The sequence below is a fragment of the Salmo salar genome, chromosome 03, assembly GCF_965601325.2.
Source record: "Salmo salar chromosome 03, fSalSal1, whole genome shotgun sequence".
NCBI lineage: Eukaryota > Metazoa > Chordata > Actinopteri > Salmoniformes > Salmonidae > Salmo > Salmo salar.
Genome location: NC_138293.1, coordinates 59865116 through 59882175, shown reverse-complemented (window position 1 = coordinate 59882175; position 17060 = coordinate 59865116). Strand labels below are relative to the sequence as shown.

General features: G+C 41.1%; 1 protein-coding gene across 1 annotated transcript; it reads left to right on the top strand.

The window, feature by feature from the left end:
- Positions 1 to 13818: 13818 nt before the first annotated feature.
- On the top strand, positions 13819 to 16426 carry hoxb1aa (homeobox protein HoxB1aa). The gene is given in 2 exon segments (NM_001139577.1): positions 13819 to 14817; positions 15770 to 16426. Coding segments are annotated over 2 exon segments (936 nt in total). The 5' UTR covers positions 13819 to 14201; the 3' UTR covers positions 16090 to 16426.
- The last annotated feature ends 634 nt before the right edge of the window (positions 16427 to 17060 follow it).

The following is a 17060-nucleotide window of genomic DNA, read 5'->3' as shown; positions in this document are numbered from 1 at the left end:
TCCTGCTGAAAGGTGAATTTCTCTCCCAGTGTCTGTTGAAAAGCAATCTGAACCAGGTTTTGGATTTTGCTTGTGCTGTTTCTTTTTATCCTAAAAACACTCCCTAGTCCTTGCCGATGACAACCATGCACATAACAGGATGCAGCCACCACCATGCTTAAAAATAGGAAGAGTGGTACTCAGTGATGTGATGTGTTAGATTTGCCCCGAACATAAGGCTTTGTGTTCAGGACATGACGTTCAGTACTTTACCACATTTCTCCAGTTTTGGAATATTTTTATTCTGTACAGGCTTCCTTCTTCACGCAGTGATTTAGGTTAGTATTGTGGAGTAACTACAATTTATTTATTTATTTTACCTTTATTTAACTAGGCAAGTCAGTTAAGAATACATTCTTATCTACAATGACGGCCTACCCTGGCCAAACCCAGACGACACCGGGCCAATTGTGTGCTGCCCAATGGGACTCCCAATCACAGCCAGATGTCATACAGCCTGGATTTGAATCAGAGCCTGTAGTGACACCTCTTGCATTGAGATGCAGTGCATTAGACCGCTGCGCCACCCAGGAGCCCCCAACAATGTTGTTGATCCATCCTCAGTTTTCTCCTATCACAGCCATTAAACTATGTAACTGTTTTAAAGTCACCACTGGCCTCATGGTGAAATCCCTGAGCGGTTTCCTTCCTCGCCGGCAACTGAGTTAGGAAGGACATCTGTATCTTTGTAGTGACTGGGTGTATTGATACACCATCCAAAGTGTAATTAATAACTTCACCATGCTCAAAGGGATATTCAATGTCCGCTTATTTATTTTTATATATTTTTTTATTTTTACCTATCTACCAATAGGTGCCCTTTTTATCAAGGCATTAGAAAAACCTCCCTTGTCTTTGTGTTTGAAATTCACTGCTTGACTGAGGGACCTTACTGATAACTGTATGTGTGGGGTACAGACAGACATAAGGTACTCATTCAAAAATCATGTTAAACACTATTATTGCACACAGAGTCATGCAACCTATTATGTGACTTGTGAAGCAAATGTTTACTACTGAACGTATTTAGGCTTGCGGTAACAAAAACTCAAGACATTTCAGCTTTTCATTTGAATTCATTTGTAAAAATTCCTAAAAACATAATTCCACTTCGATATTGTGGGGTATTATGTGTAAGGCCAGTGACACACAATCTACATTTAATCAATCTTACATTCAGGCTGTAACACAACAACATGTGGAAAAAGTCAAGGGGTGTGAATACATTCTGAAGGCACTGTAGCTAAAGATGTACCATAACAGTGTAAGGTATCAAACTCTGACACTATTAATCACTTTGTTCTTTGATTCACATGGATCTTTATGACCACAACATTGTAGATAAACAGTTGACATGTCATATTATGATCATAACAACACAGATTTCATATTTGACATTAAAGTATGACGTAGGGTTTGACATAATCTCACACAAGAATGGAATAAACCGTAACTGAAAAGTGGAGAACTCATCACATTTCTTCTCACCTTGTCTGAATTAAACAAAGGGGTTTGCTGAGGAAAATGAGCGACACCAAGACTTTGGTTGCTGCTGTTACGGTTTGATCACAGAAGCCGCCACATCAAAGAGCTATTTCCAGGATGGAAAAAGACAGGTCCTGTGAGCTGCTCCTGACGCCACCAGAGAGAATGGTAGGCAGTAGCCTCAAGTGATGTCCGCTGATGCCGTGGAGTCACGTAACGTCATATCTGTATGGTGTACACTGGTGAAATTACAATCAAACTCTCCTTGATTCAATAGGACAGGTAACACTTTACATGTAGTTCTCCTTTTACTATGTGGTTACTCGATTACATCTTTGACAGCCAGAATACAAAATCTCTCAGAATTACATTATATCTGCTGATAAAGTAGGCCTAACATGTAATAATACATAATCATTAGGCCGACACACGTTACAATCCCCTCTATATTACTAGTCCATGTATAACTATATTGTAATACAATAGGTATTTACACAATTATTACCAAATAAATTGAAATTATTTGTGATGTTTGGACAAGTTTAGAATAAAAAGGGACCTAAATTATAAATGGTACGGAACGTAAAGTCGAACGTTATAAAGTACACTGTATATGAACATGATGTCACCATCCCTCCTCCTGGAATTTCCCTGTGTTTTCCCAGGTGGCAATCTGAGGTGATAACATTGGTTGACAGCCAGATAACTTTTTAACCTTATCAGCGATGGTTGCACACAGATAAGACAAATCCAATGTGGCAGTGAACCAACATGGCTGCCGACACATTGTCTCAGCCCACAACTGCTGATGTCCTTCAAACACAACTGGGGCAATCCACATGGAAAGAGGTGCAAAAGCAAAGAAACAAACAAACTGTGTTTGAGAGCCATGTAAATATGGCTATCAAATATGCCACATGTTTTGATAGGCGACACACGATACAGATTCAGTCGTTCTCCATTGTTCCGTAACATTCTTCATATCTCATCATTCCATAGCCTCACAGATGTGCCAGACTCCCATGTGAGTTCAGGGGATATCACAACTGAAGTTTCTGCCACCATTTAAATAGGAATTTCTCAATATACAGTAAAGACAGTGATAAACATTGGTAACACTTGGCACCGTACATTACATTGCCCTCAATTACTCTAAAACCACTACGGTAACCTCTGAACTGTAACTTCTCAGCATTACACACAGTAACTGAAGAGAAGTAACAGGCAACAAGACATGACTTGGCAACGTGACACTTGATTTGGCAACCGACCAGATTCTGTTACTACCAGCATCGTTTCCATGTAATTACATGTTAAAAACATGTCGGAATTATAAAGCATGCATATATCTATATCCTGCAAGTGTCACCCCACCCCCACCTCACACACACAAATTGACTGTGTTGGAATTATACTGTAGATTCCTCACACTTAGCCTTTCTCCACATATCAAGATGAGAACTTCAACAACCTACAGCTGAGTGTATTGTGACCAACTGAAATATGTCTGACTATAGCATGAGCAGCCTGGAGGGGCCTATAGAAAGGGGGGTTGTGGGAGGAGGATTTTGGGGTCATATCCTGTGGTCTAGAACATGGGCGGAGAACCGTGCTGCTTGTGAGCCAGGATAGTCCCCTCCGTCAGCACCTCATTCAGAACCTCAGCAGCCATACGTGATGACCTCATCCAAACTAAGGATTCCATATGGCCATCCACATCTGAGGGGGAAATCTAACCAATCAAGGTTGTTGTTGTGTCAACCCCATTGCTTCATTAGCAACTTCTCACTGATACTTGACGTGATTATGACACACACACAAAGACAATGGTGAGTTTAAACCAATAATCTGTGACACATGAGAATATCACTAAAAACCGGCACTTTTTTTTCCTCCTCTAGTCTTGTTTGTTTCCTGGTTCTGGTGTGGAGAGTGGTTCTACATTCTACATTGCGGCGGTGTTAATGTAATAGGCTGCCTATTCAGCAGTCGAGAGGGAAATCTTCTCAACCCGTCGCCTATCACATTCCACGCTTTTCGGGAAAGACGGGGCCTGCTTCCAGGAATGCTGTAATGGGCCCGGAGGGTCATGTGACTGTCTAAAAGCCCAGAGTGCGCTCAGTGGTTCTCAGACCGCCCTCTGTATAACGGAAGGATCCGATAACACAGCGCTTAGAGAATAGGCCCGGCAACAATGCGCACACTTCAGCACCATGGCCATAAGGTACAGGGGCGTTGTTTTATCAAAACCAGTAGGTCTAGGTGTCATGATATGGCCCATACACTGCTAGAAAGTAGAACACACACTCACAGAAGGACACACACTCACTCCTCTTTGAGGAGTGCATCTCACACAAAGTGGGTTTAGTCAAATGACAGAGCTCGAACCAGGTCAAAGGTCATAAGGTCATTATCGAATCAAACTGTTAATATCTACGATGGAGAGAAGATGACGTAGCCAGCTATTGCACTGAAGTCACTGACTTACAATAAAGCAGGAGATGAGATGTAATTATTTTTTAACCTGATATTGCGCAAATGAAATGAGATAATTTGACACATATCTGTTTGCTATATTCAATATTCAACTTGGAAAATATGGAACTAAATATAGCATGGTTTTATCAGAGCCATATACACTGAGTGTACAAACATAAGGAACACCTCTTTCCATGACATTGACTGACCAGGTGACAGCTATGATTCCTTATTGATGTCACTTGTTAAATCCACAACAAATCAGTGTAGATGAAGGGGAGGAGACAGGTTAAAGAAGGGTTTTTAAGCCTTGAGGCAAAAGGGGTGCAACTCAATATTAGGAAGGTGTTAATAATGTTTTGTACACTCAGTGAATAGTGATATATAGTCTATGTGGCGCTGGGTATACTGTATTATGACAACACAATATTCTAATGTGTTTTATTACCTGTTGATGGACGTCATTTTCTCCCCTGGGATACTGCAACACCCATCACAATGGTGTTGTCACCGAGCACTGTACAAATTGTTACATTGAGTGGCTGGATAGACAATAACTGTGGTGACAGCAGTTGACTAATCATCCCTGAGAAATAACCTTACTCTCAAGTATTGACACACAGCGTGACAGGTACCATTATGAAAGGAAAAACTAGCTGTCAAAACTGACTATCCTCGCATTGTGAAAAAAAAAATGGTTTCAATGTCATACCATCTGGTTTAACTACAGTAAATCAAGTCAACATAAGCCACAGTCAATTGATACAAAGGCCGGAATAACTATGTTTGTTATGTCTATCTTTTTTAAAGAGGTAATGAAGAACAAAGAAGAAAATAAGATAAATATCTATCTGAAGGGTAAGTTTGGAAAGAGGGTGTGGAGGGAAATACAAGAAAGCCCTTCCCACAATAAAACAATTTTAAGATGACATTAGGGAATTCTGGTAATGTGATGTCATAGAACAGTGGCTGCCGCTGATTGGCTGAAGACCCGGGGCGTGGGGTGGTTGGATGACAGAAATATAATGCATTTTTTCAAACTACAGTTCGTTTCTTTGAGAAGATTTAGAAAGCAATCTGTGCATTTTAACAACAGCTATTTCACTTTTGCACGTAAAAAGAAAATGAATGACCACTGCTGCACATGCTGCCACTGTTTTGAACAGATTAGATTGTACTATTTAGAATGAGCGGCCAGCTCACGAACGAAGGAGTGCACAATGGAGAACTCAACAAGCATGCATATACAATACGTGAAAACATATTATCCCTAACTGGGGATAGCTAGCTAACATTATGTCACAAAGCATAATGCGCTAGCCAGTTAACTTTCACTCTGAAAAAACGTCATATTTTTGAGTAACTCAAATATTACTTTAGAAAGACTTGAAATTGGCATGGGAGCGAACTAGCTAGGAAGCTAGTAACTAGCTAGCTGCTTATCAAAGGTAGATAACTGGTTAATTTGACAAAAAAATTACTGAACTATTTCTCAATGTTTCTCAAAATTACTGTAGCTCGCTAATTCTTTTGATCATGCTTTGCGATACACCCGGGTTTATGCTGTTTTAGTCCACACAACATGTTGACCTGTCACCCACAGTAGAACCTGATGAATAATAAAATTGGCCAGCCACCATCATGCTTTTTTGTTCTACTAGATCTGCGATGAGAAAGTTCTAGCTAGTGTATCCTTCTGTCCTTCGACTCTTGTCGGATGTAGATGTCCGGTTCATCAGGTTCCAGGCTCCCATGACTGTTATGATTACAAATAACTTTTTGGTTTAGCGCCATCTGTACCTGATAGAGCAGATCTAGTCTCACATGCGGAAGTAAGTCATTTGGCTCAAGAGACTTATTGGGAGGGAGAGCAGACGCAGAAGTTCTGTCGGGACTCACATTTGAGTGACCCACGACAGTCCATTTACTCTGTGCTGTTACAATTTGTGCTATAAAATTCTGCGATTTTATTGGGGCAGTGCCCCCTCCTATCAAATAGCTGGCAATCCAATCCCTGTCTGCATGACCTATGCACCAGCGGAGCTGCTGGCAGTCACTGAGGGGCAGAGAAGTAAGTAACTGAACAGCTTGTTTTGAACAAACAGGAACATTTACACATTTACCGCACTTTTATGACCATTTAAAACCTAATCAATGAATTATGTAATATACAGTACCAGTCAAAAGTTTGGACACACCTACTCATTCAAGGATTTTACTTTATTTTAACTATTTTCTACATTGTAGAATAGTGAAGACATCAAAACTATGAAAGAACACACATGGAATCACGTAGTAACCAAAAACAGTGTTAAACAAATCAAATGAGTTTCTTCAATGTAGCCACCCTTTGCATTGATGACAGCTTTGCAAACTCTTGGCATTCTCCCAACCAGCTTCACCTGGAATGTTTTTCCAACAGTTTTGAAGGAGTTCCCAAATATGCTGAGAACTTGTTGGCTGCTTTTCCTTTACTCTGCGGTCCGACTGATCCCAAAGCATCTCATTTGGGTTGAGGTTGGGTGATTGTGGAGGCCAGGTCATCTGATGCAGCACTCATTCACTCTCCTTCTTGGTCAAATATCCCTTACACAGCCTGGAGGTGTGTTAGGTCATTGTCCTGTTGAAAAACAAATGATAGTAGGACTAAGCGCAAACCAGCTGGGATGGCGTATCGCTGCAGAATGCTGTGGTAACCATGCTGGTTAAGTGTGCCTTGAATTCTAAATAAATCACAGAAAGTGTCACCAGCAAAGCACCATCCTCCATGCTTCATGGTGGGAACCACACATGTGGAAATCATCCGTTCATCTACTCTGCGTCTCACAAAGACATGGCGGTTGGAACCAAAAATCTCAAATTTGGAGTCATCAGACCAAAGGACAGATTTCCACCGGTCTAACGTCCCTTGCTCATGTTTCTTTGCCCTAGCAAGTCTCCTCTTATTATTGGTTGCCTTTAGTAGGGGTTTCTTTGCAGCAATTCAACCATGATGTGTCGGTTACTTGAAGTCTGAATTTCTGAGGCTGGTAACTCTAATGAACTTATCTTCTGCTGTAGAGGTAACTTTCCTGGTCTTCCTTTCCTGCGGCGGTCCTCATGAGAGCCAGTTTCATCATAGCGCTTGATGGGTTTTGCGACTGCTGTTGAAGAAACTTTAAAAGTTTTAGAAATGTTCTGAATTGACTGACCTTCATGTCTTAAAGTAATGATGGACTGTCATTTGTCTTTGCTTATTTGAGATGTTCTTGCCATAATATGGACTTGGTCTTTTACCAAATAGGGCTATCTTCTATACACCACCCCTACCTTGTCATAACACAATTGATTGGCTAATACGCATTTAGAATGAAAGAAATTCCACAAATTAACTTTTAATGAGGCACACCTGTTAATTGAAATGCATTCCAGGTGACTATCTCATAAAGCTGGTTGAGAGAATGCCAAGAGTGTGCAAAGCTTTCATCAAGGCAAAGGGTGGCTACTTTGAAGAACTTCAAATATAAAATATATTTTGATTTGTTTAAAACTTTTTTGGGTTACTGCATCATTCCATATGTGTTATTTCATAGGTTTGATGTATTCACTATTATTCTACAATGTAGAAAATAGTAAAAATAAAGAAAAAACCTTGAATGAGTAGGTGCGTCCAAACTTTTGACTGGTACTGTATATATTTTTATATAAACATGTGTTTATTTATTTTTTGGGACCAATCACAAGCCGGGCGCTGCCCCTAACACCCTAATGAGCGGGCCACTGCTGTCGTAGAATCAAAAACATCAAGCAACCACTGGTTACCAAAACATTACCCTTTGCAATACCATATCTAGCCAGCAGTGGAGAAAACTATATGGATTCCATAGTGACAGGATGCCTGGCCACATTCCTCCAACATTTTCATCAATCAATCACAGTATAATAGTGCCTTCAGAAAGTATTCATATCCCTTGACTTATTCCACATTTTGTTGTGATACAGCCTGAATTCAAAATGGATTACATTTATTTTTCTCAGCCATCTACACACACAATACCCCATAATGACAAAGTGAAAACGTTTTAGAAATTGAAGCAAATTTATTGAAAATGAAATACCTCATTTACATAGGTATTCACACCCCTAAGTCAATACTTTGTAGAAGCCCGTTTGGTGGCAATTACAGCTTTGAGTCGTCTTGGGTATGTCTGCAACAGCTTTGCACATCTGGATTTGTGGATTTTCTCCCATTTTTCCTTGCAGATTTTCTCAAGCTCTGCTAAGTTAGACAGGGAGCAGCAGTGAATAGCAGTCTTCATGTCTTTCCACCGATTTTCAATAGGATTCAAGTCTAGGCTTTGGCTGGGCCACTCAAGGACTTTCACATTCTTGTTCTGAAGCCGTTCCAGCATTGCTGTGGCTGTATGCTTGGGGTCATTGCCCTGTTGGAACATACAAATTCCCCCCAGTCAAAGGTCTTTGCACTCTGAAGCAAGTTCTCATCAAGGATTGGCCTCTATTTAGCTCCATTCATTGTTCCCTTTATCCTTACCAGTCTCCCAGTCCCTGCAGCTGAAAAGTATCCTCCATAACATGATGCTGCCATCACCATGCTTAACAGTGGGGATGGTGTTAGACGGGTGATGAGCTGTGCCTGGTTTTACATTTTTGTCTCATCGGCCCACAGAATCACTTACCTTATGATCTCAGAGTCTTTCACATGCATTTTCGCAAACTCCAGGCGTGCTGTCATGTGCCTTTTTCTCAGGATTGGCTTCTGTCTGGCCACTCTCCCATAAAGCTCAGATTGGTGAAGTGCTGTAGAGATTGTTGTCCTTTTGGCGGGTTCTCCCATCTCAGCCAAGGAACTCTATAGTTCTGTCAGAGTGGCCAATGGGTTCCAAGTTACCTCCCTGACCAAGGTCGTTCTTGCCCTGTTGTTCAGTCTGGTCGGATGGCCAGCTCTAGGCAGAGTCTGGTTAGTTCCATATTTTTTCCACTTTCAAATGATGGAGACCACTGTGCTCTTGGAAACTTTCAACACTCTAGAAATTGTTTAATACCCTTCCACAGATATATGCCTCATCACAATTCTCGTAGATCTATGCACAGTTCCTTGGACTTCATGCTATAGTTTCTGCTCTGACATGCACTGTCAACTGTGGGACCTTATAGACAGGTGTGTTTCTCTAAATCATGTCCAAACAATGTAATTGGCCACAGCTGGACTCCAATCAAGTTGTAGTGACATCAAGGATGATCAAAGGAAATTGGATGCACTTGAGCTCTGTTTGGAGTTTCATAGCAAAGGGATGTGAACACTTACGTAAATGAGATCTTTCTGTGTTTCATTTTCACTTTGTCATTATGGGGTATTGTGCGTAGATCGGTGAGAAAATTATTCACATTTATTTTGAATTCAGTCTGTAACGCAACAAAATGTGGAATAAGTCAAGTTGGTATGAATACTTTTTGAAGGCACTGTAAATTAATTTGGCAAATTAGAGAAGTATTATAATAGTGCTTTGGTATATTGAGTTTAGAGAAACTGGTCCATATCAGCAGAATACTACTAGACTAAGCTATCCATGAAACACAACAAACACTCCCCTCATTTCCATCATTCTGAATATCAAAACACATAGCACCATATGAGTGTCTCTGAGCCTCACTACTTTCACCTTCTCAAAGCTGGTGAGACAAAATGCAAAAAGCCAAAGCTATGTGTGTACAGTACACAGAGTGAGTTAACATCCCTGAGAGAACACATCAAATACACTTTCCTTGCTTGGATAGAGCTGGAGGACAGTAGCTTTGCATGTAGGTAAATATTGTTGTCCGTATCTGGAGGCAGTAGGACATGTCTGAAAATAAGGGTCCGGTGATGATGGCATCTCCACGCTCAGCCAGCTGAAACGAAAACAGCAGCGTACACTGACACAAATCGCCTAGCGCTATTTGCATCATGATTTGCAAAAACACTTGGGCAGAGTCCTTTGGGCTGTGTTTCAAATGACACTCAATTCCCTATATTGTGCATTATGGGATCCTATGGAACCTGGCCAAAAGTAGTGGACTAAATAGGGAATAGGGCCCTGGTTAAAAAGCAGTGCACTAAATAGGGAATAGGGTGCCGTTTGGGACAGAGCCTTGGTCAATGCCAGATTGCAGCATCGGAGCACTTGAGGATAGGGGAGAGGATGATGCCACTGCCACTATGTAGAATCAACAGAGTCTGGCTGCAGTGACATTGCTAACAAAACAAGGCTTGTAGATTGTGATGTAATGATTATGATTTTAGCCGCCCATCTGCATCTGATGTATGATTCATGTCAGCTAACAAAACAACAGGGCACAGCCTGCTGTGTTTCTCTAATCAGACAAGTACCCAAGGGCAGCATAGAAGGCCACATTCAGAGCCAGAGTGTACACTGCAAATAACACAAGTGGGTGTTCCAAACCTCCTCAGATACATTTGCCCCCCTTTGGACTCACACTAGCCACGACACCAATACGACAAACCCAGGTCTCCTGTGTGCAACCAAACAGTGTTAACCTGCTAAGCTGAAGATCATGGAGTCAACATAAGTCTTCACAGGTCTCAAGCAAAGTTACTTATCATGTGAGCGTGGTGAACCAGACATAATGGTCTGGGAAAATGAAGAGGTTTTAGGGGCTATGCTTCAGCTGTAATATAATGTCTTACAGGAATTCCTGACTCATTCTTAAAGATTCCTCTTTACACTTAGGGCCTAAGTGTTCCTTATCTAGAATCAGCCCTGGAATCTTGCACTGAGCAGTAGACCCACTAAAGGGGGGGAAATGGTTTGGCTTTATGCAAGAGAATCATATTAAAAACTCAACATAAAGATGTTAAAGTAACTTTCTCCACTTTCAAACATTGCAGCTTTTTTTAAATCCACTGGGCTATCAATCCAATTATATTCATAATGTAGCCATATTTATTGTTTCTCTTTTCATTTGCTATTATCCTCCCTTATAAACCACTAATATAGCCTACTATTTTCATGATAGTGTTATTATGATTACAGGCTGTGAAATCAAATGGATTCTTTTATAATGTTCTCATAAAATGTTCTTGTTATCATTTCGAGTGGTACTACAAAGATATCTGTTCAGGAGCATAAAAGTTAAGACAAGCTGGAATGGGACGCTTAAAAAACGTCGCCAAGAAGAAGACATGGAAGTCCCTGAGTTATTGTTACCTCGTCGTACCGCTAGGTGGGTCCTACTGTTGTCATTACCATTTGCTTGTATGGCCGTATCTGTTCTGTTTGTTAGCAGTTTCTGTAAAGGGATTACATGCTGCGAAGTGTTAAGAAGGGGGCAATGATCAGAGCGTTAGATTCTAATCCCTGTTAACATTTGCATTTGAATTCATCTTTAGATGGATTAAGATTTCTTTCTCGGTGACCTTTTGTTAACCTCGCAGCTAACTGGTGATTTTGCCACAACAGTTTGTTTACAGCAGAAATGTAGCCTAATGTTCCCTCAATGGCCTATAAAAGTTTGCAATGTAAATGACTGATTGTGTTAAGGTAAATTATATGTTTATTATAAACTCACAAACGTTGATATATTGGAGAGCATATTAGCTGTTACATTTTTTTTTCAATAATCCCCAAAAGTATTTTCATAAATAAACGAACAGAAATGATCGAAGGAATTCGTAGCCTATGCATAGTCAGATGCGTCCGTGCGTTAAATCCCTCCAATAGGAAAATTGTCCATTCAATGTGAAAATACCAATAACAATTTCCATAGTTAAACGTGTTAAAACATTAATTAACATAGCTATTTTGTTTTATCTGGAGCGTAGCCTATTGCACAACGTGTAATGGTATTTGTAAATGATTGTAGGCTATTGCTTTTTATTTCATTCTACCTTTTTTTTTTTTATTGTTAACAATTGGTAGTGTTTATTGAAAGGTACCATGTAACAAATAGGCCTACCATAACCACAAACAAACACAGCCTAATGTGGGCAATTTCGTTTACACCTAGCTTTTAAAACGTTTTGCAGGCTGCTCATTGGTAGATTGAATAGCGTTTGGGCATTTTTATCTTTTCATTGCCAGTTTGAATAACTTTCAGAAATAAATTCGGATAAAAAAAGAAGTCATGTTTTATGTTAAAGTGAAGGATAGACATGTATGCATTTTTTCACTTTAATGCATGGCTAGTTTACTTTTTTTTTTCATAAGATTATTTTTAATGAAACAGACAACATCCCAGATTAGAGTTCACGTCTAACACAGTCGATAAAGAATATCATGTAATCCAGCCTATGTTTTGCATTGAATAAACAAAGATAAATTGTGAGTTACAAAAACATAGCTGTTTAGATTAAGAACAGCCGTTTTAAGAGTCAATAAAAGTATTAAGCTCTAGTTTAAAACTCCAATTGAAACAAGAAAATCAAGATAGCACATTATTTTATTGTTGTTATTAAGGCGTTACAACGCTCCTCAACTAATGACATGGGTCACTCGTCAAGGGCAGCGTGTTGTGTGTGTGAGGGGATGGTGGGGGTAAGCAGGTTGAGATGGGGTTTTCTCCTGAGAAATACCAGGCCTGGTTGACTTGCTTCCAATCAATGTTTTCTGAAGAAACATGCTGAGGTTAACCAAAATACTGAATTTTTCCGATATAGTCAATGACAAAATGATTGTAAACTGAGTAGACGACTAAACCTATAAAGACAGACTATATAATCCATTAATAATATTTAGAAAACTAGGACTACTTTGCAGTGAGGCAGCATATCGAATGACACTATGGGTTGGCTCTACTAAACCGATAAGTACATTTGAGGGGTGGTAACTAAAAGGTTGGAGTACTCTTAAGAGAGAAAAGATATCGCCAAGGTAAACAACGATCTACTTGGTTTGAACTTTTGGCCGCGCAATGCAACCATCCTGTTCTCATGGATGCGAGCCGAACAGTAAACATCCTGACAAGTAACAAATTACTGTGGGCGTTATATTGTTAGTCCCTCTCATCCACCATGTATCAACGAGCAAATATATTAGAGATTCTTCAGTCTCCCTCCTTTGAGCGTGGGCTGCTTCATGAACAGGCAGACTTTCTTACCTATTGTCACCACAATTAATAATTAGCCTTTGCCATTTCCTCTTTTTTTTCACCTCCTCCACCTACGCTTGTTAACCACTGGTCTAGACAACTCATTCATTACACTATTGATGGCGTCCTGGTTGTTGTGGAATGTGGATGACAAAATGTATCACATTTCAACATAAGTATAATGCCACTTAATATGCTCAGTAATTCTTTTTCTGCCTTCATAAACATAAAGTTATATTCAACACTTATGGAACTGTTACATACAAAGGACTCCTATCAGTGAAAGATATGACTTCTTTCTGCTGGTCTTTCTGCTACCAGAAGGCTTGCTGTCGGCCTAACCTCGTTTCTGTAATAGATCAGCTCATTGATTAAATTAGATAGGCCAATGCAGGCTCGGGACCGATCTGAAAACGATGGCGTCACTTCCAATCCGAGTGTTAAACAGATTTCAACCCCAAAACAGATATTGGGTTCTGTGGTGAGCCCTTTTCGCTTGGGCCAGAACTATCTAATGACATTATGCATTGCTCTTTGTGTAATGCGGGCCAGGCCATGGAATACAGTGGATTTTATGTATTTAGTTGTAACAATGAGAAAAGTGCATCCACCTCTCACCATAGCTCAAACCTCTGATAGGCCTAACCAAATGGACTTCTACACTTTTAAAGTAAGTATAGGGAATCCAATAATAGGGGAGAAACGAAATGGGGGGTTAGCGAATTTCCAACTCTTTCTTTATTTCATTCTCTGCCGGTTCGGGAGAGGTTTCTTCAGAGGGGTTTGACATATACGTGCTGTTATCAGATTGATGGGCTGGTTTGATTGAAGTGGCTTTGTCATGCAAATGTCAGCCGCGTGATCGATGATCGCGGTGCGCTGACAAACTTCTGGAGGTCCCCATCACCATTGGCGCCCTGACGGCTCACGTGACCAGCAGCTGAGGTAAAAAATAAAAAAAAAGTGTTATAGGGAATCCCAGGGTGACTTCTCCAGGAGGTGAGCGCTTCTTTTTTTCTCTTCCACATGACATACCGAGAGGTTGCAGGGTAGGAGGAATCCCCCGAAACGCAGGTTGATCCTCCGTCATCAATTTGCGCATGGAGAATTCCAAAATGAACTCTTTCTTAGAGTACTCAATTTGTAGCCGTGGACCGAACGCCTACTCACCCAAGTCCGGATACCACCACTTGGACCAAGGCTTCCCGGTCCCTTTTCCTTCGGGCTCCGGCACAACAAGTGATAACGGTGATGGACGGCTTTACGTGGCGGGCAGCGCCCAGGCAGTGGTGGCCCAACATCAGCACCAGAGCAGTAGCTACGCGCATCATCATCAGCCCCAGTCGCATCATGCCAACATGGTCCTTCCATATGGCAGTACAGGGACTGCGGGATACGGGACGGAAGCGTGCGCAAACCCGGACTATGGACACCCACAATACTTTATCAACGAGCAGGACGGGATGTACTATCAATCAACGGGCCTTTCCGCCTCCAATGTAGGCCCCAACTACGGCTCCCTGGCCGGGGCATACTGCGGGGCGCAGGGGGCTGTCCCCGCAGCACAGTACCAGCACCACGGCTGCGAGGGCCAGGACCACCAGCGGGGTTATTTGCAGAGCACCTATGTTGACATTTCGGCCTCTCAGGAGAGGGAGAAGGACGCAGAGCAAACACCACAAGGAAAGACTTTCGACTGGATGAAAGTCAAGAGGAACCCCCCTAAAACAGGTGAGATGGGAGAGTTCAAAGAAAAATCACACTGACCCATGCACGAAATCGAAACGTTCTTGTCAGATAAGGTAATTCAAAGTTCATTACAAGTCCACCAGGTGACCCAAACATGTCGACCCACCATTCAGGTAGGCTAATGGACGTGGTATGCAAATGCACATGCACTCTCCAGCCCCATAAGAGACATGACTGAGGATAGTGTTGCCTCACTCCGCTATCTCTGATCCACAACATATGGGGATTTCTCAGCACCATTCCGGGTCATAGCGGTATCTCTGACCAGACATGCCTTTGGTAGATTTGCTTGATGTGTTGTTATTTTCTCCCCGTCTAATCAGTCTTTGCACTAATGCATCGAGCAGACGTGCTTTCTTACGCCCTAGGAAGTGACCCAACTCTGTTATCTTGAATTTGTCCCAGTTCTCGTTTCAGTTGGCCTCCATTGTATTCCCCAGCCTTTCCTTCCTCGCCATGCTTGGCCCGTCTGAATTGAGTGCACCGACCCACGTTTTAACACGTATCATATGCGTTTATATCTCCCCCAACGTGGGGTAGCTTTATTTCATTCTTCAGGAGTGAGTAATGGGAAAAGAAGTAGGAGGTTGAGTCTGTGAACTTACCTATATACAGTAGTCAACAGTTTGGGACTTGAAATGGTTGGGTGCGTAATTGATGAACCCTTTAGAATGACATTATCCAATCTTCATTCCAAGTAAATATTTTAATCATTAAGAATGATTTATGCGGTATTGGTGTCAAATCACACCTTTTTTTTTCTTTAGGAGCTTAAAAATTTAACAATGGACTGGTGAATTGAAATTAATATGACTTCGAATATGGGACAATTTTGATATTTTACACATACAATTTCCATATTTTAGGCATACAATCTATTCCAGATTCTAATGCGTTTCTCCCCTCTTTCTTTCTTTCTCTCTTTTTTCCCCAGCTAAAGTGGCTGACTATGGAATGGGACCTCAGAACACCATCCGCACCAACTTTACAACCAAACAGCTGACCGAGCTCGAAAAGGAGTTCCACTTCAGCAAGTACTTGACGCGGGCCAGGCGCGTGGAAATCGCCGCCACCCTCGAGCTCAACGAAACGCAGGTGAAAATCTGGTTCCAGAACCGCAGGATGAAACAGAAGAAGCGCGAGAAAGAGGGCCTGGCCTCAGCCTCGAGCACGGGTTCCTCCAAGGACCTGGAAGACAACTCGGACCATTCCAGCTCCATATCTCCTGGCGCGTCTCCCAGCTCGGAGACCTAATGGACCAAATAAACTGCAACTTGCAGACACTGAACTTCAAAGTGATGAACTCGAATGAGAAGAACAAGTGAATTGATTGATAATAAGTCAAAACATTCCTATTATTGCTTGAAAAGACTATTCCACTCGTTATGCAACACGTCTGTAAGAGGAGTTTGTTTTGTATATGATTTAAACTCAAATAATGACTTCGAAACGCACACTTCGAGGGAGAAAAAACGAGGTGACAAAAGCACAACTGTGGATGATGTGCGCAACATCTTTCTAGACTAGACGTTTCTTTCCACCCCACAAAATCTGTTTGGATGTAAAGGGTCGTAAATCTTCATACCCACGACTATTGGAGTGATGCACTTTTGCATGTTTACAAATCTCAAAGCGAGCCTTATAATAATGTTTATACAGGGAGCCTCTTGGCAAAACATAGTATTGTTGAATTTATTTCTATTTTGTAGTGTTTTAAAAAAAAAATGTATTTCTTCTTATTTGTATAGAGGTTTTGACATGAAACAACTTTACCGTCAGTAAGTTAGGTAGAAAGGGTTCACGTGTTACTGACTCTTTGCACTATAGAATTACAGGGTATTACTCTACACGGGAAGTAGTGTGTGTGAGATTTGGCGGATGTTCTTTAATTGAAATATACAGTGAAATTACTAATTTAAACACGAGCGGGTGGATTACCCAATGCTATTCACTCTAGTAATGTTAACATATGTCTGTATAGTCTATTGTTATTGTCTAAATAGCAGACGTGAACTAAACCTATACAGGGAATGGTTCACGCAGATGACGTTGTCCAAAATGACGAATGATGATTAGAGGGAGTATTTATATTATTAAATGGCCAGAGGATAGAAAACGTTTATCATGTCATACAACTAAAAGGAAAGTTTATTGCAACTTTTAACACCTGCCTGAGTGAAACCAACTCGACAATTTACTTTTGAATTGGGCCTTTTTGGATTAAT